Source organism: Rhipicephalus sanguineus, chromosome 4 (genome assembly GCF_013339695.2).
Source record: "Rhipicephalus sanguineus isolate Rsan-2018 chromosome 4, BIME_Rsan_1.4, whole genome shotgun sequence".
NCBI classification, from domain to species: Eukaryota; Metazoa; Arthropoda; class Arachnida; order Ixodida; family Ixodidae; genus Rhipicephalus; species Rhipicephalus sanguineus.
In genome coordinates, this window is record NC_051179.1 from 107,217,381 (window position 1) to 107,240,339 (window position 22,959).

Here is a 22,959-nt window from a genome sequence, read left to right on the forward strand (position 1 = left end):
ATGTGTCACTGTTGATGACGATATGGAAAGCTTCAGACATGACACGTGCTCGCTAATCATCACATTTTGAGTCATAATATTATCTATAAAGCGTGGCTGGCAGCCGCATTCAGAGCATTGTAATGATGATTGGCTGCCTCTCGCTTCTTCGTAACTATGTTTGGCTTGGACGTACGGCCATTAACACACCACCAAGTTTGAGCGAGATAGAAACGCCCGCATGAAAGAGGAATGTTATAAACGACATTCCAACAACGTTTAATAAACTGCGTTTCATGCTTATGTTGGCAGCCTTTTTCGGTCTTGGTCTCCTGGCTGACTATTTGGCATAGTCTGCCTGGCTTGTTTGGCGCGGTGAAAAACAGCCTAACGGCCGCCCTGCTGATGACTTTTGCGAGATTATGCGATACCTTGTGTACGTATGAGACTACCACAACTTTTCACTGCGACTGTTTGTTGCCACAAACACCTCTAACGCAAGAATTGTTCGCTAGGTAAAATTACCTCAATCATGACGCTCGACACATTTTAGCCAAGGCCGCCAACGAGCGACAAAGGGCACTTACAAAAAAAATTGTGTAGCCATTGGTTCAGTTCTAAATCCTGCGCAAAATGCAGCTCCACAACTGTGAATCCCGAAGAAGTGCGCAGCACGAGCACCCAGGGATTCCCGTTCGTAGAGTTCCCGATGCTTCGAATACCAAACTGTCGATGACGTCAACATTTGAGGTAAGCGTGTGGGGTTTCCCCGGCACGTTTAGAATCTTGGTAGGGAGATTCGCAAACTCGGTGTGCGACATGCGCGCCACTTTTTGCTGCGCTTTATCGACTTCCTGCTTGTTACGGCAGCTGAGATACGTGTCGTCTGGAGCGAGTTCCGTCAGGTTGCTTCTCTTCAGATGTAGCGCCGGAGAAGCGCCGGCGGGGGAAGCAATCGATTTTGAGTTAATTATTGCGATTTCTTCTAGGTTATTCCTGTTAGTTATGGTATTTTAAACCTTGTTCGTTTATATTAAGCCTGTCTGAGCATTGCTAGCCTTGTTTTAGGCCTGTATTGACCACTTGATTTTGAGCGTGATCACGAGACATGAGATCTACGGATGGAAGACGAGCCGGGCCCCTAAAGTGCCATGCACTTAAAAGAGTTCCTGGTCGTTGAACACACCCACAAGCTGCTTGAAGGCTGCGTTACTGAGATTGCGGATCATGGCATTGATAACGCAGTCCGGCACTGATACCGTGTTATTTATAAAGGTCCGCGTAGCTGCATAAAGTCGGCTTCCTCGTTACTTTTTACATGCATGTGTGCTCCTCTTTCATTGTTGTCGTCGGCTCGGGAATAGATACGGAGGCGTCCGGAATGGCGTTGACGGCATTTCGCTTCTTGCACCGGTCGGTGATCCAAAGGCCCAAAGAGAACAGGAAGGAAATCGCAAGCATGCCACCGATGAAGCGAAACAAGCCATCGTAGCTGCCGTAGTTGTCCCGGAAGTACCCTGCAATGGTAAATGTCGGCAGTATAAGAAAGAGCGTGAATTTAAAGAAAAAAGCGAGCTGAATTAGTTTATTTTCTAGTCTAGCGAGCACGAGGAACATGCGTACAGTAAAGATAGTACTAGCACGCTTCTTAGAACCATTGAAGAGCAGATGGATAAACAAGAGCTTTACATCGCCACCAGTTAGTGCAATTTATTAAAAAGGGCGGCTCCTGTGTGATGGTTTCGTAATAACTTAAGTGAAGCAAGCTGTGTTATCGCCGTGATGCGCCTTTGCTGTAAGGAAACTGGCAGCACAAGTTTGCGCACATAATGCGGCGTCTATTGTCTCAATGGCAGCTGCCGCTGTATGACGATAAGGACTCCCCTAGACGGCGGTACCGCTGTGCTGTAATGGTTTCAGGTGCGCGTGAGACCGACACGTGGATGCCCTTAGATGCGCTCCAGAGGTACGCGGTGACTTTGGTGTAACGGTTACAAATCCAATTGGTGCCCACCCTAACGCGTGTCTGATTCGGTAGTGCAATGCTGCCGTAGTGCAACGTCCTGCATTCCGCTCCTGGCTCGGACGTTGTGCTTACAAACACTACGCTTCCTACTGTGCAGATATTTGCATAGCCCAACGAGGTGATAAACTAGTATGAGTATGGAGAGTACTTCAAGCTGCAAACACTGACGAGTTTACCGGTATCTTATATGGTACGTGAGTGACGTGTGACATCGGCCACTACGTCAGCGTCAGGTTGCCAGACGCGTAATATCTGCCTCATCAAAGCGGTGCGAACTTGGGCTAGTTAGTTTATGCTCTCCGCCATTTATAATGGAGGTGCAACGCTGAAGCAGAATCTACAGCCCCTCTACTGCGTGAAGATGGTCGTACAGCGAAGGTGTCGATGCGCGATGATCCCCCTATAGCGGCATTCCTTGTAGTGGCCCTTGCCACCCTTCTCAGTAGTGGCGACAGCCCGTCGTTGCCGTATTGGCTCGGCTTCGCGAGTGCGTATTTCGGAGTCTTCGGATCTCCGCTGGCGAATCGCCTGAGCTTTGCACGCTCGCGTTTCGTAGTCGTCGGTTCTCCGCTGGCGCTTAGTCTTCGAGTCGCCAACTCGCAACGTTGCGTATTCGGCACGGCGACGTCTATACGCGCGTATTTGTGCGATTACCTAGATAGATAAGGTGTGGTTAAGAAAGCGCGCAAGTCTTGGCTAACGAAATCACGTCGAGAATCCGCCGCTAGATTTGAAATGCGCGTGCTTACGCCTGATTGGTCAGAGCTAGTTCACGTGACCTGCCGGCTCAGTCAATGCACCCGCTAGGAGTTTTCTGCGGGCGCCGACTGCTACTACTACTACGGCATAGGCTAGCCTCAGACAGCTGCGCTGTAAGAAAAAAAAAGGACGAGCTGACACACTGGACATTTTGTCGGTCGTTTGGTACCTCATGTTCTGATATCATTGACCTGCCCTGTCTAATACGGGGGTCGGGCTGCTGCATCACAGTTATTGGGTCACTACATGTTTAGGTTGTCTATAGATAGCGAGCCTTCTTGTTCGCTCCAAGAAGCATTCAAGTGAGTTTACCACCCGTAATATGATTTCTTTTCGTCTTTAGGCTGAGTAATTAATGAAGATCCTTTGAACCTCAGATATAAACAAACCCCGTTAGAAGGTTGTCAATAAGTTGTTCTGGACCGCTTGGCGTCTGCTTGTTTTTGATTTTTGGTATTTTATTTCCAGCCTGTCGCGACGAATCACGTGCGTTTACTTACTGTATGATGACTTAAACAAATCTAGTATTTGTTAGTCGAGTATTAAAATGTCTGCTCTGTTGTTCTCATTACGTGAAAACGCGTAGCGTTCTATGGCAGTACTTAGCGGGCACCTACACTTTAATGAGTAGTGGCTAACTTATGGCCAGTAAAAAAAAAACGCACATTCGTGAGCACAAGACATGGGTCTGGGTGTAGTAATACTGAATAGTAATGTAGTATTACCATAACAGCGGTTAGAAAGACAAGAAGCACGCTTCGAGAGTCACAAGGAAGTCCTCATCAATAAAACACTTGTTTTCTTAATGAAGGCTTCCTGGAGAAGCCCAGCCGCGTTTGATTCGTTACGATACATAACATAGGATTGCGTTTGTGTCTGGTATATTTCTGCGAACAAGACATTTTTGCACTCACCTATGAGAAGTGGCCTAACGAAGCATCCCATAGCTGTTGCTGTGTTCATCAAGCCATAAGCGATTGGGAGGTTCTTCGAGTCAATTTCAGTCGACAGGATCTGAGAGGCTCCGACCATTATGTAACCAGCTGGCAGGCCAAACGCCGCTGTGAGGGCCCAGACACATTCCTTTCCCCGTACGTATGGTGCCACCTGCTGTAGAAGACTTAGCATCAAGTAAGCGATGGTGAGCAAACCGCAGTTCGAGATCAGGTTATAGTCGCTCAAGCAGGGAACGAATAGCCGGCCCACGGAGTCTGTGGCCGAGAAGGAAGTCAGCGCATGCACAGTGTCGGCACGCGCTACGCCGGCGTCTTGCGCGAAGTCGAACACCACCGACAAGAAACAGTCAATGAAGAAGCCCCACGACACGTAGCTCAACGCGTGGAAGTAGAATCGCGGATTCTTGAGCACCTGCAGGGTGTTCTGCAGCACCGACGTAGAGCTAGGCACCTGTTCTTGATTCGTGGGAAGTTCGTGGCTCATCGAGTCACAGCATCTTGCTGAGGCGTTGAGTCCCTGAGATTTGCTGATGCTGGTGACCGTGGCTCTGCGAGACAGCCCTGCGTTTGCCGCGATGGAGCGCCTTGAAGTTTTGTTGCTTGCGTACATAGATCCTGCGACGCTTAGCATAGTTCCTCGCCTGGCGCGTAGCTCATTCAAGTCTGGCGCTTCAGCTTGGGACGCTGAACTTTCTCCACCGCAACTGGTGAAAGTCCCTCGCCTGCATATTGTGGAAAGGTGACAAGGCAGGAGCGTACTGCGCCGGGAAACCATCTTCGCATTCCCTGTCATGTTGGCGATGCTTCCTATTCGGCTCTCGGTGACGCTTGATACTTCATTGAGGCTGGTGGCGGTTCCCTTTCTGCAAATGCTTTCTACGCAATGCACTTGACTAGTCGGAGCCGGTTTCCTGCTCTGCAATTTTCTCTGCATTTCTAGGCAGAGCTTGTCCGGGCCCTCGTAGACGGCGCCTGCCACTGGAGCGTCGTATGTCCTCTGGCAATTGTCCGTGGCGTCTGAGTCAGTGGTGTTTCCCTTAAGTGCTGCTACCTTCCACGGAGGAGCCTTCATAACCATTGCAAGGGGCACCACATTCCCCATCGATGCGCCAATAATGAGAAAGGTGCCGTGAAGGCCGTACTCGGCGAGCAAGTACTCGTACAGCTTGGGGAATACCAGAGAGGCAATGGTTGCTCCAGCCATGTTAAGTCCCAACGCAACTCCTCGTCGCTTGTCGAAGTATTGACTCACGCAGACCACGCCGCTGTTGATGATTATTCCATGACCAGAGCCTGCAAGGGTGACAGAGAAAATTATTATTACACCTATGAGGTGCACGTCACAAAGGAAAGTAACATTTCCACGACTATATTTTCCCAGCGAAATCAGAAAGAGCACGCTCAGCTCTTCCTTTCTTGTGGCACAGCAACGCTGAACTAATCGGGAGCAGCCTCATGATATGAGCATTTTATGACAAACGGGAGGTTCTGTTACCAGGCTTTAATTAATGATATGGGTTTGAGGCCATTTAGCATTGCATGCTTTCAAAATGCGGATACTTTATTACACTTAACAATTCATTATTGGCGTGTTCACTAACAGATGGAGAACTTGTCAATTCTGCACAATAATAAATGCGTCCGAGTGGTTAGAAGATGGAGTTAAATGGGCCGGAGTGAGCATGGTAGAAACAGGGTAGCGACAGTTCCAAGATGGACATCGCGCGCGAAGGCTACCCTTTCACGAAGCCTCAAATTAACAGGACGTCGCGCGTGAGCTCAAGTTGCGAGAACGCAACTGAACCGCAGATTCGCAGCCGCTGACCGCGATCGAGGTCACAAACGATGTACAGACAATCCCACTCGAATGTCTCGTGAATGAGTAGTTTGTCGCAGATATGCGCAGCACTTAGATGCGGGCAGTACAGCGCCCCCATGGCGCGTATCCAGTTATCGCCGACATTAATTGTTGTGGAACTTTATAGACAATATTTTGTCTTAATTTGCGGAAGCACGAGTATACTTCGTAGTGCACTTAATGTCACGCATCTCAAAAGCTGCGAATTGTTAGGTTTTCTCATCAACAGGCGTGACTACTTCACTGCTCGTCAGTTACAATCTCTATTAAAATTTGTGCCATAATCTGAATTATTAACATGTTATAGAGATATTTTTAGTCGTAATTATCGTATTTTTTAGACATTCTTGCTGTCAGTGCGCGCCAGTCAGGTAGCGCACCTTCCATAAAGGAAAGCGCACCGCATGAAAGGAAACAGACGTTACATGTTTGTAAAGAGCTCCTCTCAAGCAGACCCTTCTTTGTGGAAGTGAACAAAAAAAAAAGAATCGTGCTCCTAGAGCGTTCATACACACTTGATGAGGACCACTGATGGCAAACTTTTTTAAATGCGGAGAATTTCTTAGTCGCACCTGCGGCGTCGGCGGCGCCGTCCACACCCCCACTGCGCATGCTCGGCTCGTCTCGTGCCGGCAGCAAGCCTCTCCTCTCCCTCCCTCCCTCCCTCCCTCCCTTCTTCCCTCCTCTCTGCGTTCCCTAGCGTCGTCTTGAAGATTGTGTTCCGTACTTTGTGTTTATTTTGTCACAAGTGCCTGTTCTGCCCAGGACACATTGAGGATGGCAGTGCGTGCGAAGTCAGTATTCTTGCATTTGTCGTGCCAAATCCAGGATATTATTATGGTACACGCCGACGTGGGAAGCTCCGGATTCTATTTTACCACTTTGGGTTCGCGAACGCGCAGATAAATCAAAGCACATGAATATTCTTGCACTATGCCCTCACTGAAAATGCGGCCGCCTTGGTCGGTAATGAGACGCACGCGCTCAAGCTTAACAATCAATGCCATTAACCGCTAAAAAACCACGACATATAATATACGAATATGGAAAGTCGAACTATAATATACAGTGCACATACAAATGGCCACGGAATAGGCGCAGTTTTAAAGAGCCGGCAAAGGTGAAATGATACATACGAAAACACGCGTGGTTTCGATCTTAGTAACGAACGCGTCCCTCGACCACCACTTTGTGCTAAACAGAGGAAGGTCAAGTTAAAATGGAACCTATCGATTAGGAAGAAAGGACGTGCTCGACCTCGACGTACTCGAGAAAGTACGATGAGAAGCGTGCAGCGCATTTCAGCGACGAAAGCATATTGCAGCACTTAGCTAGAAGATGACCTGAACAAGCGACGGTGGGCTTGGTGGTACACAGCTCAAAGAATCAGTCCCTGGATAACTCAAAGGGAAGCGCTTTACTGTTTGAAGAGGGGGTCGGTTTGCCTTAGAACGCGTAGTTATAAAGCGAGATTCGGTAAAGAAGAAAAATGCGCATGCTGGGAGGAACCTAAGGGAACGACGAAGCACGCCATGACTCAATGTGGAGCTATCCACCCAGGTGTATGTTTGGGCACGAGCCTACACGAATCCCTGGGTTTTACGGACAACAGTGGAAAACTGAACACGTCCGCCATAGAAATAAGTGAGAGACGGTTAGACTATTGGCGGCAGAAAAGTAGAGAGAAAGGACAAAAATAAATAGTGGGAAAATAAGGTCATTATGCCGTAAGCGTTTCTGTGAGTGTTTCGTTTTCTTTTTCTTTTTGTCGAGCCTGGTGGCGCACATGTCACCGCCCCGTTATAAAGGTGACGCTCATAGCATCCATTCATCCATGCAGTTGCCAGTCAGCGCCCGTCCTCATCTTTTCTTTTCTTAGTCCCACCTAAGCGCTAGCTGTTAATCCTTTCTTTCAGAAGACGACGCCCACTCCTCCTCTACCTTGATGGTTAGGATGCTTCGCCTGACAGCTAGGATCCCAATTTTGCGAGAAAGAAATCCAAAACAACACTGATTCGTTTCTGGGTTCGCTAATCTTTGCAGAGTCATTGAACATTTTGACCGACTGGTGGCACGCAAGGATCTATCTACCTTGGCGTTTATTAAGGCGAAAGCCTTAGATGCCTCATCAAACGCGAAAGGTGACCGTCGGAGTCAGCACGAAGTGAGGCCAAAAATAGTCATCATTTGATCACGGCATCATGACGTCACGTAGCATGGCGTCATATGATGACGTATCCACATGAGATCTTCCCTTGGTCAAAGGTGGGCCGATTCCAGAGGCATTTCAAAACCACGTGAGGTGCAAAAGGTTCCAACACCTCAGATCCCAGAGGCACTTTGAAACCACGTTTGGTGCGGAAAAGTTCTGGGGTGGGGTGGGGGTGGGGGATTAGTACAATCGACTGAGAACAAAAAGAAACAATTGGAGCAACAAGACCATGGCTTCCGCCTTCGAGTCGTTTTTGAAAAATGCATAACGGACCATGTGACTTTTTTCCTCATGACCACGTTTCGTGAAATAAGTGAACGTATACCGTTTCTAATGTTGAGAATATGCCATGGATTGACGTGGCCAGGGGGAGGGGTGATTGGGGATTAAACCCACTACCCGTGAAATTTTTTTTTTCATATTTGCACGTGTACAGAATTTGTACGCACACATAAAAACACGCACATGGACATACATGGTTTATTCTCTTCACCCCCCCCCCCCCCCAGAAAAAAATTCGCGCTGTGCCCTTGGAATGTGCGCACACCTTAACCACAGGCATGCAGTTTATACGTGTCATTCGAAAATTGCTAAAGTATGCGGCTGTAGTTGAAATATGTGGCTGTAGCTAAACACGCAGTGAAATGGCGATGACTCGAACTTGTATTACAGCTGTAAACTTATATTTCGCGGCAGAATTGGCATAAACACTGGTTTCCTGTATGGTGTTGCCGGAAGGACGAAGGGTCCAATGGTGGGCCACGCATGCGTGCGGATTACAAAAGATACAGAACGAGATATACTTGCTTTTGTTTGTTAAAACAACTAGGTTGGTGTACGTTTCGCATCGCGAGTTGACATCTAAACAAAATTTCCTATTAAGGCACCGAGTCCAGGCTTCACCGAGTCTTCACCGAGTCTAGGCTTCCAATAGATATAGCCCTAAAGTGAAAATTGCTGCACTCTCTAACATCATGGCTATGTCATAAGGCATACTCACCAGATAAAAATCCAGCTGTGAAGATAAGGACAGTTACCCCATTGGCAAAGAACGACACGGAGAGACCCACGGTAAGGCAGGTGCCTCCGATAATGGTAGACATCCGCGTCCCATACGCCGGTATAAGGATGGCGGCAAACAGACCTGGCAGAAAATGGGGAGAGCATACTGAATAAAATACAGGTAACTAAATCGTGCAGAAATTGGATACGCTGTCCTGCGCAGTCAGGAGATGAAGGTACGAAAGAGCGGGAAAAATTAACGGTAAAGAAATGCAGGAAACACGACAGTGACGTCTTGCACTTCTTCCTGGATGCAATGACGTGTAGCTTACTGACCTATCGACTTAGGAGCCCGGATGAAAGTAGACAGGGTAAAAAAAATTTAGGCAGCTTCGCTCTAGTTTTGTTAAGGCTGACGGAAGTGCGGAGCTGGGCTTTACCTTGAAGTGCTATGCCTGAGCACAATATGATTTAAGAGTATTCACTACTATTAGCGCTACTATTACCGAATACAGCAGTATATTAGTCAATGGGTTTAATGTATTAGCGTATGCAGATGGCGTCGCATTTTTCGTTCACGCAAACGAAGTGTCGAGAGTCTGGTATCTACAATAAGTAAATTCGGCATCGCGTCAGATGCTTATTTAAACTCCTCTGAAAGCTTAGGATTATGCTTTGGATTGTGGGGCAGTATGCCGAAAAAGGTCGCAGGAATTAATTGGACTCCCCTTCCATTAAAGCATCTCGACGTGTCTCTAGATGTGTATGGATTCAGCGCACATTACCGGAAAGTGCGCATCGCAAAGGTTGAACGACGGGCCCAGGAATTTGTTGCACATCGCCTTTCTATATCTAGGAGAAATGAATATTGCAATACAAATTTAGCTGTAAAGCTTTAATATGCATTACAACTTGTTAATTGCGTTCGGTTTAAAGTACAGCGCTTTTAGTGAATTTTCGCAACTTTCATATAGTCTTTGATTTTAGACCTTTGGGACGGGACAAGCTATTCAGACCAATAAGACAGGGAGGGCTGGCGTCATGTCATTTATATCTAAGAAAAATAGCTTTCCTTGTCGTTATTTTCTGGTGACAGTTGCAATCCGATAATTCGATTATTATTGCAGGTTAAATTTATTTAACGCCTTCCGTGATCTGGTTGTTTCTTAAATTTCTCTGTTCGTCCATGTTTGTGGAGATTCATTCAGGCAGTTTACGTTTCTGTACGCCGCCTCCTTAAAGTCCGGTTTTCGAATCTAATACTTGTACACATAATCAAGCATGGTCTGTATTTGTTATCCATGCTTTTCTCGTCTATTTCTTACCGCTCTCTATACTCCGACCTTCCAGGACATTATGTACCAAAACAATTCCGCAAAATGTGCATTTCTCCTTATGCAAAAACTTTTTATAAATTATATTCTGACACTTACGGCGAAATAATGGTTAGAAGGAAAAGGTATTTTTGTTTTTTTCATTTAGCTATCGTCTCTGCGATGTATTAGAGATAATATAACAATGCTTGATTACTTGCATATGTCATTCTATTTTGTGATATTCTTTAGCGAACTCTAAAAAAACATTTTACCTATTATTCTCACAATATAAGTTACCTTTTGCCAACGTCTCTTCATGAAGTGCCCTTGGTTATGTTTTTCCTTATAAACAGACAGGCATACATACAAAGAACTTTTATTTGGTCCTGAGAAGACGAATGTCCTGTCAGGGGCTAACGTCCGCGGGCCGCACCCTTGATGGAGCCGGGAGGTTGAGACTCTCGGCGACTTCGCGGGCTCTCTGGACAACCCTGAGCTGATCTTCCTTGGTGGAGCTAGTGAGAAGTCGGAGCCAGTCTTCCTTCGCAGAGGGAGACCCTGAGCCACCGCGCAAGTCGTGACACTGCCACAGCATGTGCTGAAGAGTGAACCTGGGCTGTCCACAACGCGGACAGCCCGGGCTGATGCCTTCTATGAATTTGGATTGTATAAACGGAGACGGATACGTCTCCGTCTGTAGCATTCGCAAGGTGATTGCCTCTGGTCTGTTTAGGTCTCGCTGTGGAAGCGGAAACTTCCGACGACCCAGTTGTTAGTGCTTACACACCTCGTTAAATGTGAGGAGAGGGTCCTGTTACCACTGCCCTCCCTCGGCCTCCGAGTGCCCACTTCCGGCGCGGCGTGTAAAACCTCGCGCTGGAAGTGCGCAAGTTCGTGGGCGTTAGGGATGGATTCGTGAGCATCACTGCCCACGTGACGGGGGAACCAGATTAGGTGCTTCTTGCCTTTCCAAGGTGCAGCAGAGAAAACACGAGCGGCTTCTTTGCATACCGAGCCTTTCGTGAACGCTCTGGTGGCAGCTCGCGAGTCTGTGAATATGGTGGAACGGTTCGTGGTGGCCATGGTGATTGCTTCTGCCACCTGTTCGGCTTTATCGGCGTCCGTGTTTTTAATCGCAAGCGATGTCAGCAGCTCCCCCCGCAGCGACGTAGCAGCTGAAACAAAGTGATTTGAAGCTGCGTATTGCGCAGCGTCAAAGAAGGTGACGTTGTCCTCAACACTAGCCGCTCTGCTGAGAAGGCCCCTGGCCCTCGCTTTGCGTCTGCCGTAATTGTAATGGGGGTGCATGTTTCTGGGCATCTGATATACCGAGCATATTTCCCTAATTTTGACGGGAAGCGTGCACTCCCTTTGTCTGGTGATGCTGAAAACGCGCTTGCAAGATCGTAGTACATAACCAACCGTTGCTTCTAGTATGCATTTTATTCGTGTGACTATTCATCTCTGGGATATTTATGAACTACATATCAGACAGGGCTGGTACCCCATCTTGGGGAGGTGCTCGTCCTTACCAGCTTCCCTATGCGACAAATTTTGAAGAGTTTTCCCTGTTATTCTGGAAAATACATTGTATGCCTTTGAATGGAAAAAGCACCGTATCCAGTTATGCCCCGTATCTAGCCCTGTATCTAATTATGAAGCACGCGATGCCTCGCGACGAAGCATGGAAGACAGTCTCACCGGACATGAACATGAAGCCAATGTACACTGCCAGTGGCAGTGAAGCTTCGGCCCGAGACACGTCAAAAGTGGACATGAAGGCAGTGAAGAAGAACCCTAGGCAGCGGGAGTAGCTTGCCGAGATCATGGAGACCACGAAGCTGACCACAGCGACCACCCAGCTGAGTCCGCTATCAGGTCCGGACACCTTTGTGTCAGGCTTTCTGACACAGTCAGTGCCAACACCACTGTTGAGAAAAGTCGAGACCACCGGACCGCCGGCACCGCCCGAGACATTCTCGTGACCATTCCTTGCGACCTGCTTGACCACGTTGTCTCCATGAATTTGTTCCTGGAGAGAGAGAGAGTGAGAAACTGGAGATGTCAGCCTGGCTATTCGCCTGACATGCTACTCCAGGCGCTGGGTGGTGATTATAATATATACACTGATAAGCACATAACAGCACATTCATCCCCCCCCCCACACACACGAAAGTTACACTGTGTACAAAGTTTTGTTAAGGCTCGTGGCCAGCAAGAAAATGAGCAACGCTTTCGTGCGTAACGCACAGGTGGTGCTTTGCCATGGGCCCAGAATATGTCGCAGTTCTAAGCGAGAGTCCCGTTGCAGGTGTAATGCCACCTTCAGAGACTGTCTCTCTGATGCGTCTTGCCTGCATTTACATAGAACATGTTGCAGATCTTCTGGGACGTTAACTTGAGTGCATAATGGTGAGTCAGACAGTTTAATCTTGCTCATAAAGGGACCGACAACTGCCCAGAGCACGAAATGAGATGACTCCACTCATGGAAAGATTGCCCATCGCATTGACTTTAACCAACCCTGTTTTTATTGTGAGAGATGGATTGATATTTTATTTCTTAATTGAAAGTCGCAAAAAATGACCTGTGGCGCCTCTGGCGGCAGAAACATGAACGATTCGATGAACCCGGCCACGTGACCGTTGATTGCTGTACGGGGTCGATGATTTGTTTGTTAGTATTGAAATATTGTTCGTTTCTTTATATTATTAAATATTCCTCCAAAAAAATGTACATAAAGACCTGCGTTAGTAGTGTGCATTAATGTGGCGCTGCCTTCGCGTGACGCAATGATCCCATGCTCGTCAGCGCGTCTTGCGCAACTTTTCAGTGTGCTCATGCAACCGTGCACGCAGTTTTCCAGGTCGCTGAGATTTTGGAGCGACATAGTTTTGCTACCTACACTTCGTCTCAGAAATGACGCGCGCTCCTACTCAGCGCGGCCGCGCATATGCGTAGAGACGTTTTCGATGACTTGGCTTGGCTCGTGGATCGCGAGAGTAACGACGCCGGGACAAGCCACCCATGACACAGGCGCAGGCAACCTTGGACGCATGCGCACACAACGCGGTACAGATACAGGGAAGTTGTATAATGCCACATCATCTCGCTGTAACAGCTTATTATTTTCAAAAATAGCTGAAAAGCTAAATAAAGGTGGTTAAGCATAGTTACCGGAACTCCTGCGAAAGCAGAACAACGATAGCTTTCACAAATCGCGAGATGGGCTGGCGGCATCGCTTAGCGTTGCTGGAGGAAAAATGCGTCCGTGTTTAGAGCCTTTCAGATCGAAAAATACTGCTTGTAAAATAACTACGTCTTTTTGGGATTAACTACTGCAGCTACAAGCACTGCGAAGGGTGAGCTTTCTGTCGCGCCGTAAAAAAATGGGTCGAGAAAAATCACTTGTCGGTCCCTTTAATGTATTTCGTAAGACGTTTTTTAACGTTTTTTAATGTACTTCGTATAGACGTTAAAAATGACTATGACACCACTGAATATCACAAGTTCTGGGATTGAATTACAAAATGTTGACTTTACCAGGCATTTCCTGCGAGCTGGACATAATGTTGCAGAAATGACACTCTATTCACGTGTCTTGCGTTCAAGAACTAAACTTTAGGAATTAAAATTTTCGCTTTATTAGCCATTTCATGGGGAGTGTCTTACGCTGCATATTGCAAAAAGGGCACTCTTCACGCGCATCGCGTGAATTTAATGAAAAGGACTTGAACTAACAGCCTGTTGGCGAAAGTAAAAAAAAAAAACAAAAGAGTGCGGCACGTGTGCAGATAATATCACAGCTGCTGGGATTCAGATATAAATATAGTTGTCACTTTCGTAATCATTTCTTGCGGGGTGACGAACTCCGAGCTGTGAATGTTTCTCAGTCTGAACTTCATTCTAAGAGTCAACAGGAGCAGTTCGTCAGACAAGCGATTTCTAATGTCGTTCTTGGTTGTCGCAACAATTCCGAACACTCGTTCAGCTTCGGTGTTAGATCTAGAACAAAACAAGAACGGGCGCGAAAATGTCGCACTATAAAGTACAAACCACACGTAAGCGTTACAACGCGTCAGCGCGTGGCGTGTAGACTCAGCGCCGCGGCGGCCTCTCCGTATGGAGGGACAGGGCGCGTGGCTGCACGAAGCTGCGCGCCATCTTTCTCCATAGGGACAGGGCGCACATAGGGAGCGGGCACGCCACACGCTGAGGCGTTGTAACGCGTATACGTGTGGTCAGAGCTTAAGAGGATACCGCAGTGCCGTCAAATCCCATGCGCGTGCCTGTCAGCAGCTTAGGCATTTCCTCTAAAAAGAAGATTGCGCAGATGCCGAGTATTTGCACATTTAAGAGACCCTGAGTCTAGAGCACCGTTCCATTCTTGAATTTTGCTGCAACGCCAGCAGCTGAATGTTCGTGTTACATCACGGATTTCAGTTTTCAGTCGTATTTTGACTATATTTATCCAAAACAGTTCCCTCATATTTGCCACCTTAAGTCTCTGGATCAGTTAGAGCAAAATTATTCAGATTTTTACCCATGCAACAATAGTAGGCTCTAGCAGGCGCCATCAGATCTAACAACGTCACAACCTACCGGTACTGGAGCTTCAAGCCTGCGTCGCCACGTCCATTTTCTCTGTGAAACGTGCTATGCCGTACCAAGCTTCTGGAAGAAAGAATTCATCTTCTTCTCCGTTTAAGCATATCTACTCTTTAGGTGGGGACATTCGCGAGACGCGATCTACAGATAAAATGACAACGCTGCGCTCCCGTCGGTTCTATGATGGCAGCAGGATTGGCGGGACGAGGCAACTTCATGACAAAAGGGCATTGCCGTAGCAACCGGCGCTTCGCGGCAAATCTGATTTTGAAAGACAGCGAACGCGGTCATGGCACGCTAGCAGCTCAATCTGCGCTGCCTTTTTGCGACCGAAAAACGGGACGTGCGGCGAACGCTGGCGCTGCCGCAGGCCACGTCAGTCGCTAAAGCAGCGTTACATGAAACATCTTCTCTCTGGAAGTTGCGTCGTCCTGCTGATCCGCTGCCGTCACGGGACCAACGGACGCGCGCCATGATTACTTTCACTGGTCGAACGCGGCTCGCACGCAAGCCGAGCAGCGTGCCCACCTAAAGAGCGTGCAGGGTATCCTAAATATCACGCAGCAATATTTAAATATAGAGGAACGGTGTTACGCGAAGCAAACCTAGCATATATTGCCTCCAGTAGACTGGAGTAGCCACCACTATTTTTTTGTTAATATAGTTTAATTATTTAGTCGATATTTTAGTTGTAACGCGACAAGTAGCCAATTATCAAAATATCAATGAGGCGTATTTAGGAATACTTAAATATCGTCTAACTGCGCTATCTTCAAGAACGTACTAATTACGTGTACATTTTTCCCGGCTGATGAAGAAAGCCAGCGAAACGTGAAAAATACCACGTGACTACGCCCCCACCCGAAAAAGAAAGCAGCGTTCTCAAATAAACTTACTGCAAGCAACCGCTTTGCCTCTTGCCCGCTGCCGTAGGCAGCATTCGGCAATCTGGCAAGGTTACAGAATAAGCACCGCAATTTTCCAGGGATTCCGTCGTCTCGATTCTACGCCACTATCACTGTCCATATTTCAAGGCTGACCGTTGCCATTGATAACGCAGCTACAGCACTGTTCTGATTATGGCCGACTGTTTAAGACCAAAGGGGCGAGTTCTTAGACCGGGCAGTGGCAGACAGGGCGATTCATTTTTTTTTTTTGGCATTTTTAACACGAAAGCTTTTGATGCCGGGGTCCACCACGGCTCCACTGACGCATTTCCGTCACGGATATGACGTTGTAAAATATAAAAACTAACAATGGCAAAGAAAGAACTAGAAGAAAAAGTTCCGTCACCGGGAGTCGAACTTACGACCCCTCGATCTCCAGCCCGCAGCGCGAAACGACTCCGCCACAGACGGCACGTTCTTCGCCATACTAACGGCGTGCTATTTATATACACCATTTGCCGGTGTCTGTACTTAGAAATGACAGAGGGATCTGCCATGTTTTTTTCCTTGATACTTGCTACCTCATAGCAAGCGTATTTGAGGGCGCTGCTTCCTGATGCGCGCTGCAGTCTAGCCACGTGTCATTTTTCAGATTTCGCCGGGTTTCTATATCAACCGAAAAAAAGAGAACGCAATTAGTATGTTGTTGAGCATTCAGAAGTTAGATTTCATTTCAAGATACCTACATATGCTTGGTTGACATTTTGGTAATTAGGAGAGCACTTGTCGAGTTACCAGTATAATCACTAGACATTATTAAATCTCAATAACAAAAAAAATTTGCAGTGGCTACTCCAGTGTACTGGGAACAATATCTACTACACGCTTGCTTCGCGTAACACCGTTCCTATTTTTAAAAATCTTCCTGCGTGATAGTTGGGACACCCTGTATATCTTACACAGTGATTACTAATATCGTATTCATAAGGCCATTCGTTCCTGCGGTTTAACAGCAGCATATATGAAACGGGATCATCTATTACAGAGTCGTACCGCGTGTCAGTCATACCACGTACTAAAGAATACATTTACCAGGTCGACATCCTTCAAAGGAAAGCGGTTCACTTTATTTTAGAAAGCGCAGGTGGCACTAGGATATACCACACTGACGGCAAATAAGCATATTGCGTCCCTCCAGACACGCAGGACGATGGCACGTTATATTTCCTGCACGATGTTCTATGCAGGAGGGCAACTATAACGCCGCTGTCCGGTTTCGGACAATAGATGAGAAGAACGTGCCACACACCGAGCCACGCACTAAAACCTATCGTTACACCAGCAGTTGTTTTTCACAGCAGTTTCTTTCAGAGAACAATATAATGACTACATAAAATTGTAATTGTAAGCGTACGTATGCTCCCTCTTCTTGGGCCGGCACCTCGGTCTGCAGCAGATCGGACTAAATAAATAAATAAAAATCTACACATCATCTCCCCCTACGGGCAACTATGGTGGGATGCGAAAGCATCGCGGGGGGGGGGGGGGGAGGTGCGCATCGAGTTTTTGTTTCTCATGTGACTTATGAGACGGTGGTTGTCGAGGCGTTTGAATTACAGCTTGCCGACGCTGACATTTACATTCGGCTTCCCGAGCCTTCCTCTGCTCCGTGGCGGTGGCGCTGCCGCTGCAATTAGCGCCGACGTTGACGTTGTTCATGGCGTTTCGCCGCCTCGCAGCTTCAAGATTCGCTTGCTGGCGTTGCCCTTTACGTTGAGCTTCGCGAGCGTCCATAGCGCTGTTGCGAAGGAGAGTGCAACGGGAGCGAGCGCGCGCCGCATTATATACGAGCGCACAGCTGTGGCGGAGAGAGAGAAACGGGAGAGGAGAAACGAAGCGGAGGCAGTGCTCACGCGAGGAGAGGGGTGAGGATGGCGCATGTGCAATATGGGTACGGACGCCGCAGAACGGACACTGGCTCGAGCAAAAGATGCTTTCGCATCTAATAAATACCACGTGCCTTCCTTATTCAGTTTCATGGCAAGAGGAAAACCAACAGCGACGAGATATTCTTCATCGTTCTGAACAGCGACAACTGCCTGGATGATAGATGCTACGTCAGAGCGGCAAAAAACGCGAGCGTCAAACTTCCGGACGCTTTGTCATTCATCCCAGCGTGTAGCCTCCAGCATGCTCGTGGGGAACGAAAGAAAAGAAGAAAAAAAAAGTCACAGTTTCGCCGCAAGGGCGAAGCAATGAATGCGATAGCAAGAAAAGCGGCCCGTGATGGACGCGCTGCGACTACCGTGCGTCCATCACTACCCGGCAGCTATTATACAGTTTTAATTTCACGTACGTAGGGACTTCTCATACGAAAACGTGAAAAGTACACGTACGTTACGTGCACGACATCTGAAACGCTTTCAGCTACACGCACGCGACGCGCGGTGAGAGCTGCCACGTAACTCGATCTGCTGAGAATCATGAACACTGCGGCAGTTTGTTCGAGCGCCCGCGCGAGCAGACAGCGGAAGGGCAAGATTCTCGCTGCGCAAATATAAGAAGCGAGAGAGTTGGCCGACGCCTTTAAGTGCGCCCGCGCGCTCCTAGCGCCATCTCGCTGGTAATGAAGAAACGCTTATAAGCGCCTCCGTCTCGGAGGACTTCAAACGGTGAAGGGTGTGTATATAAGGCTCGCCGTTAGCTGCCGGAGGTATATACGCTTTGTGGAGTAGTGCTTAGCGCACCGCGCTGCGAATTGAGAGGTCGCTGGTTCGATTCCGCGCTTCGGAAGCATTTTTCTGACTTATTTTTCTTTGGGATGTTGATGTATATATACATACTTATACATATACGCAGCATGACGGCGGCGACGGCGACGGCGACGGCAAAAATCAGCCGAGACTGTCCATATAATTGCTATCGCAATAAAAACGCTTACGAATACCAGTAACTCGGTTTATTGTTGACGGACTTTTAAAAACTTCAACGGGAATCGCGCGGACACGGCGAAGAAGTTACCCAAAGCAGTGGCACAGCATTTTAATGTAGCAGGTCACAACTTCGAAGATCTCAAACTTTACATACTTAGGTCAAACTTCCGGTCCATGAGAGACAGAAAATATACAAAGTCGTACCTTATTCACAAGTTCAGTACACTCCAGACAGCAGGTATTAACGTTTCTAAGGGGGCTCTTGAATCTATTCGGTATGGTACATACACAACGAAAACTAATGACATTTAAGCCCTTCTAGGAATTTCGAATCTACTATTCTTAAAATGCCACGTGCTTCCACTGACAATCATTTAGCGAATCGTATACCCTCCCCCTCCGCTTTTTGTTCCTTTTTCTTCGCCTTCCTTATGACTCACCCAGTTCGTCACGGTGGCCTCTCCCCCCTCCCCCACCCCCACTCTGGCAGTTGCCCTCCCCTTTTCTCTTGTGGTGGAATGGGCACGAAGCATATACACACGAGAACTAAGAAAATAAGTTCCAGCCTTGAAGAAGACAAGTCCTCTTGTCGAAACGTCGGCTCGAGCACCCACCCCCTGTTTACGAATTTTTTCAATGCAAGAAATTCGTGAGACAAAACTAAGCCAAGTTACACGATGTGACATCTGACGAAACAGCGGACCTGGGGTCGTTACTTCGATGTTTTGCTGTGATCAACGGTGTTGTTATCTCTGAGGTACTAGCATATTTCGCTGTGGTAGAGTTCGTTTACTTTGCCGTTTCTTTTGCACTTCCTTGTCTCGAACTTCGGGGTTGGCGGCTTCCTTCCGCTACCGGATGGCTTGCGCTTCCTGCTCTCGAAGCTCGGGGTTTCCTGATCGACGCGATCTCGTGCTGGCTCCCGCTGCCGCTCTAGCCAAGTCGAGTCCATTGCCCTCCTCCTGTGCGCTGCTCAAGTGACTTGGCTCGGCTCCTGCGTGATACGCTCATCTCCTAGTCACGTGAGCTGGCATTGCTTATGCGTGATGCCACCATGTCCTAGTCACGTGACTTGACTCTGCTCCTGCGTGATACCCTCATCTTCTGGTCACGTGAGCTGGCACTGCTTCTGCCAGATGCCAGCAACTCCTAGTCACGTGACTTGACTCTGCTCCTGCGTGATAACCTAATCTCCCAGTCACGTGACCTGGCTCTGCTCCTGTGTGATGCCAGCACCTCTTAGTCACGTGACTTGGTTCTGCTCCTGCGTGATACCCTCATCTGCGTGTCACGCGAGCTGGCTCGCGTGACTCGCAGATGTTCTATGTGGACCCTTTGTTCTATGTGGACTCGCAGATGTTCTATGTGGACCCGCAGATGTTCTACGTGGACCCTTTGTTCTATGTGGACTCACAGATGTTCTATGTGGACTCGCAGATGTGCTATGTGGACACTTTGTTCTATGTGGACTCGCAGATGTTCTATGTGGACCCTTTGTTCTATGTGGACTCGCAGATGTTCTATGTGGACCCTTTGTTCTATGTGGACTCGCAGATGTTCTATGTGGACCCTTTGTTTTATGTGGACTCGCAGATGTGCTATGTGGACGTTTGTTCTATGTGGACTCGCAGATGTTCTATGTGGACCCTTTGTTCTATGTGGACTCGCAGATGTTCTATGTGGACCCTTTGTTCTATGTGGACTCGCAGATGTGCTATGTGGACCCTTTGTTCTATGTGGACTCGCAGATGTTCTATGTGGACCCTTTGTTCTATGTGGACGGCAAAGGGTCCACATAGAACAGCGCCGCTGTCAAAAGCACCGAAGGCGTCGCAATTCGATGATTATTTGAAAACGTTTGTACAGCCCTTTGAAAGGCACGCAACGTGCGATGAAATAAGAAAGGTTGTGTATATATATATATATATATATATCCCCACTACCACCCTACAGCGGGCGGTAGTGGGGATGCCGCCCACCACACCGATTGACCCCTTTGAAATGCGTGCCTGAAGAACGAATAAACAGCAAATGTGCACGCGCAACACCAGCGAGCCTTGCCTCCCGCTTCCTTCTTATATAATGAGTATGAACATGGGGCCTTGTGGTTTCAAAGATCGCCAACTCTAGTCCCGGCGCCCACACGAGCGCCGTTTTCTGTGCGTCACAGATGCCAGAAATACGCGAACAAAAATGAAACATGGGTGTGTTTGAAGTTTTGAAATGTCAAATTGTTCATCTCAATAGTTCCCCCTCCCTGAACTTGTGGAGGCACGTGGCTGCGAACACCAAAGCCGTGGAGAGCAACGGTGTTGACGCGTTTCAGTATCTGACGGATGCGCTTGATCTCTCGCATGCCACTTTGGGCGCGGCGGGAGATAGGCAGAACGTCTTCAATATACAGCGTGTTTCAGTCGTCTACTCATTGGATGCGGGTAGCAAGCTTCTGTTTCGCTATTTTAGGGCATCCATCAAGGTGCCGAATATGTGACGCAGTGGAAATAAGGAAGTACCAGCGCAAACAGACAACCACGAGTGAGAGGGCACGTACGCACAAGTGCTTGCGTGTGTGTGTCGTCTTTCTTGTGTGTGTCTCTGCGATGGTACCCGCTTACTTCAATATGTGCCAAACTGCCTAAAAAGAAGTGTTGACGCAGTTGCTCAGGGAATGACGAGCTAGCATGAAACTCGCGTTCTTGGTTGAAAAACCATGTTTTAACGACTCTCTTGAGGTAGAAAGACACCACTGCGCGATTTGACTGCCTCGTCCGAAAGGTTGTCGGCGCTCACTCTGTCGTAATTGTCGAGTCAATCTTCCATGTCTTCTTCGCGAAGGCCAGAAAATACCAGTCTCGTTTGGAGTTGTTCCCGGTTCACGTTGGCTGAGCAGGGGCTGCTGTGGCAGTGGATGTGTCGTTTACTGCCATCACTGCTGCTGGCGAGCACAGCCGCCGACCAGAACGAAGCTCCAGGGGGTGACCGGTAGAGCAAGAGGACGTGGTAATCAAAGCCGCAACCACCACTTATAAGACAACGTCCGGTACGATATTACAATGCTTGTATTCTAACGCAACCGTACGACTCAGAGACAGAACAACCCTTGTGACGTGATCACGATGGTTGTACATACAGATAAGGACAATGGGCTACACAGTCAGCGCTCAAAATATCTACATGTCCGTTTATTCCATTATATATCGATTAGATCAGTGCAGACATCATAATAGAATAGCGCGTTCTCTTTATACTCCACGCGCGACAAGTAAGCCATGGATGAATAGAATACAATGAGGCGTGAGCAGTGTTCCAACTGATGAACGTTTTTGTTTAAACAAATTATCATACTCGGCGCTCTTTGCTTAATATGGGTTAGTGGCCTCACCTCTTTCATGTGTACCTCATAGAAGACGTGTCACCGTGAAGATCGTCTTGTAATACATTAAAACGCCACCGCGCAAGTTTTTCATTCACCGCGTTGCGAAACGTTTCGTTAGTTACCTTCCTCCGATGACTACCAGGCGTAGTGTTCAAATCCCGCTATATAGTACTGTGGAATATGGAATACCACACAAGTGCTTTTTGTTGGCAATATCGAAATACGTCAGGACCCCCGCATGTGCGGCATGAGGCGTGACGACACAGAGCAAACGGAATGGTGCTCCGTATTCCACCGTACGGAATACGCCCCCAGTGTTGAGCGGACATGCATATGACGTCGACAGGCACTTATTTAAAGCGAGTCATCAAGAAAGGTTCGAAATCGCTATCGTGGCCGTGGGAGAGAAGAAGCGACAGGGAGGACGCGAATCTAGACGCTTGTTCCGCGATCACCATGTGTTTGAAAATGCACCTGCTGCAACGAAGGTGCACCGGCAATTCTTGCAATCCGTAAAATGAAACTACGTCGCCCAGCAAATGCAGGTGACGTCTACGTACCGGCTCCCAGGTGATGGTTCGTCGCATGGCGCCTCCAAGGACGCGCTGAATACAAAGCTGCGATATGCGGAGTTGGCGACACACGCCGAGGCACTAGGCGAGCGACTGCGTACCTTGCGCGCTATAAATCTATTCTATCTGCGGTGCGAGGCATTGTTAAAAAAATATGTTATTGCCATTCTCACGGCGTCGCGACTGACGCCTCCACTCAATGCCATCTGCGTAAAGCTCCTCCTCAAATTTCAGCTCACTGGATGACAAACTGCGCGAGCTTGTTTTTGAGAGACACAGCATTCGGTTTCAGCTTTAGCGCATGTGCGGGTGCGGAATATTCTGGTTTCGACCGAGCGCAATGAGTGTTAATTAGCAGATGTGGAGGCGACTGAAGTCAACTGTGTTGCTGAAATGCTTGATGAAGCAGGCGCGAGAACTTTGCCCTGCAGTAACAAAGGTTGCCACCTCTAATGTTTACGCGGCATTTCGAAAG

The 22,959-nt window shown here is 48.1% G+C and overlaps 1 protein-coding gene across 3 annotated transcripts; it reads right to left on the reverse strand.

Moving 5' to 3' along the window:
• Window positions 1-1,278: 1,278 nt before the first annotated feature.
• On the reverse strand, window positions 1,279-22,602 carry LOC119390533 (uncharacterized). Of its 3 annotated transcripts, none has more exons than XM_037658141.2 (5): window positions 22,473-22,602; window positions 11,810-12,140; window positions 8,791-8,958; window positions 3,679-5,013; window positions 1,279-1,496 (listed from the first exon to the last, which is right to left on the reverse strand). In XM_037658141.2, the coding sequence occupies exons 1-5, from the start codon at window positions 22,497-22,499 to the stop codon at window positions 1,294-1,296; spliced, it is 2,064 nt and encodes a 687-aa protein (XP_037514069.1). In that variant the 5' UTR covers window positions 22,500-22,602; the 3' UTR covers window positions 1,279-1,293. The 3 variants fall into 3 exon arrangements, with proteins under 3 accessions (XP_037514069.1, XP_037514070.1, XP_037514071.1); XM_037658142.2 differs by having other exon boundaries at window positions 8,791-8,934; window positions 22,473-22,601; XM_037658143.2 differs by lacking the exon at window positions 8,791-8,958.
• Window positions 22,603-22,959: the final 357 nt, after the last annotated feature.

Bases quoted from the DNA above. Each gene is read 5' to 3' on its own strand.
- LOC119390533 (XM_037658141.2), bottom strand. From the start codon at position 22,499: ATGCGACGAACCATCACCTGGGAGCCG. The intron at 5,014-8,790 runs GTGAGTATGCCT...TCACCCTTGCAG, and splicing joins CACAGCTGGATTTTTATCTG to GCTCTGGTCATGGAATAATC. The intron at 1,497-3,678 runs GTGAGTGCAAAA...TTACCATTGCAG, and splicing joins CGTTAGGCCACTTCTCATAG to GGTACTTCCGGGACAACTAC.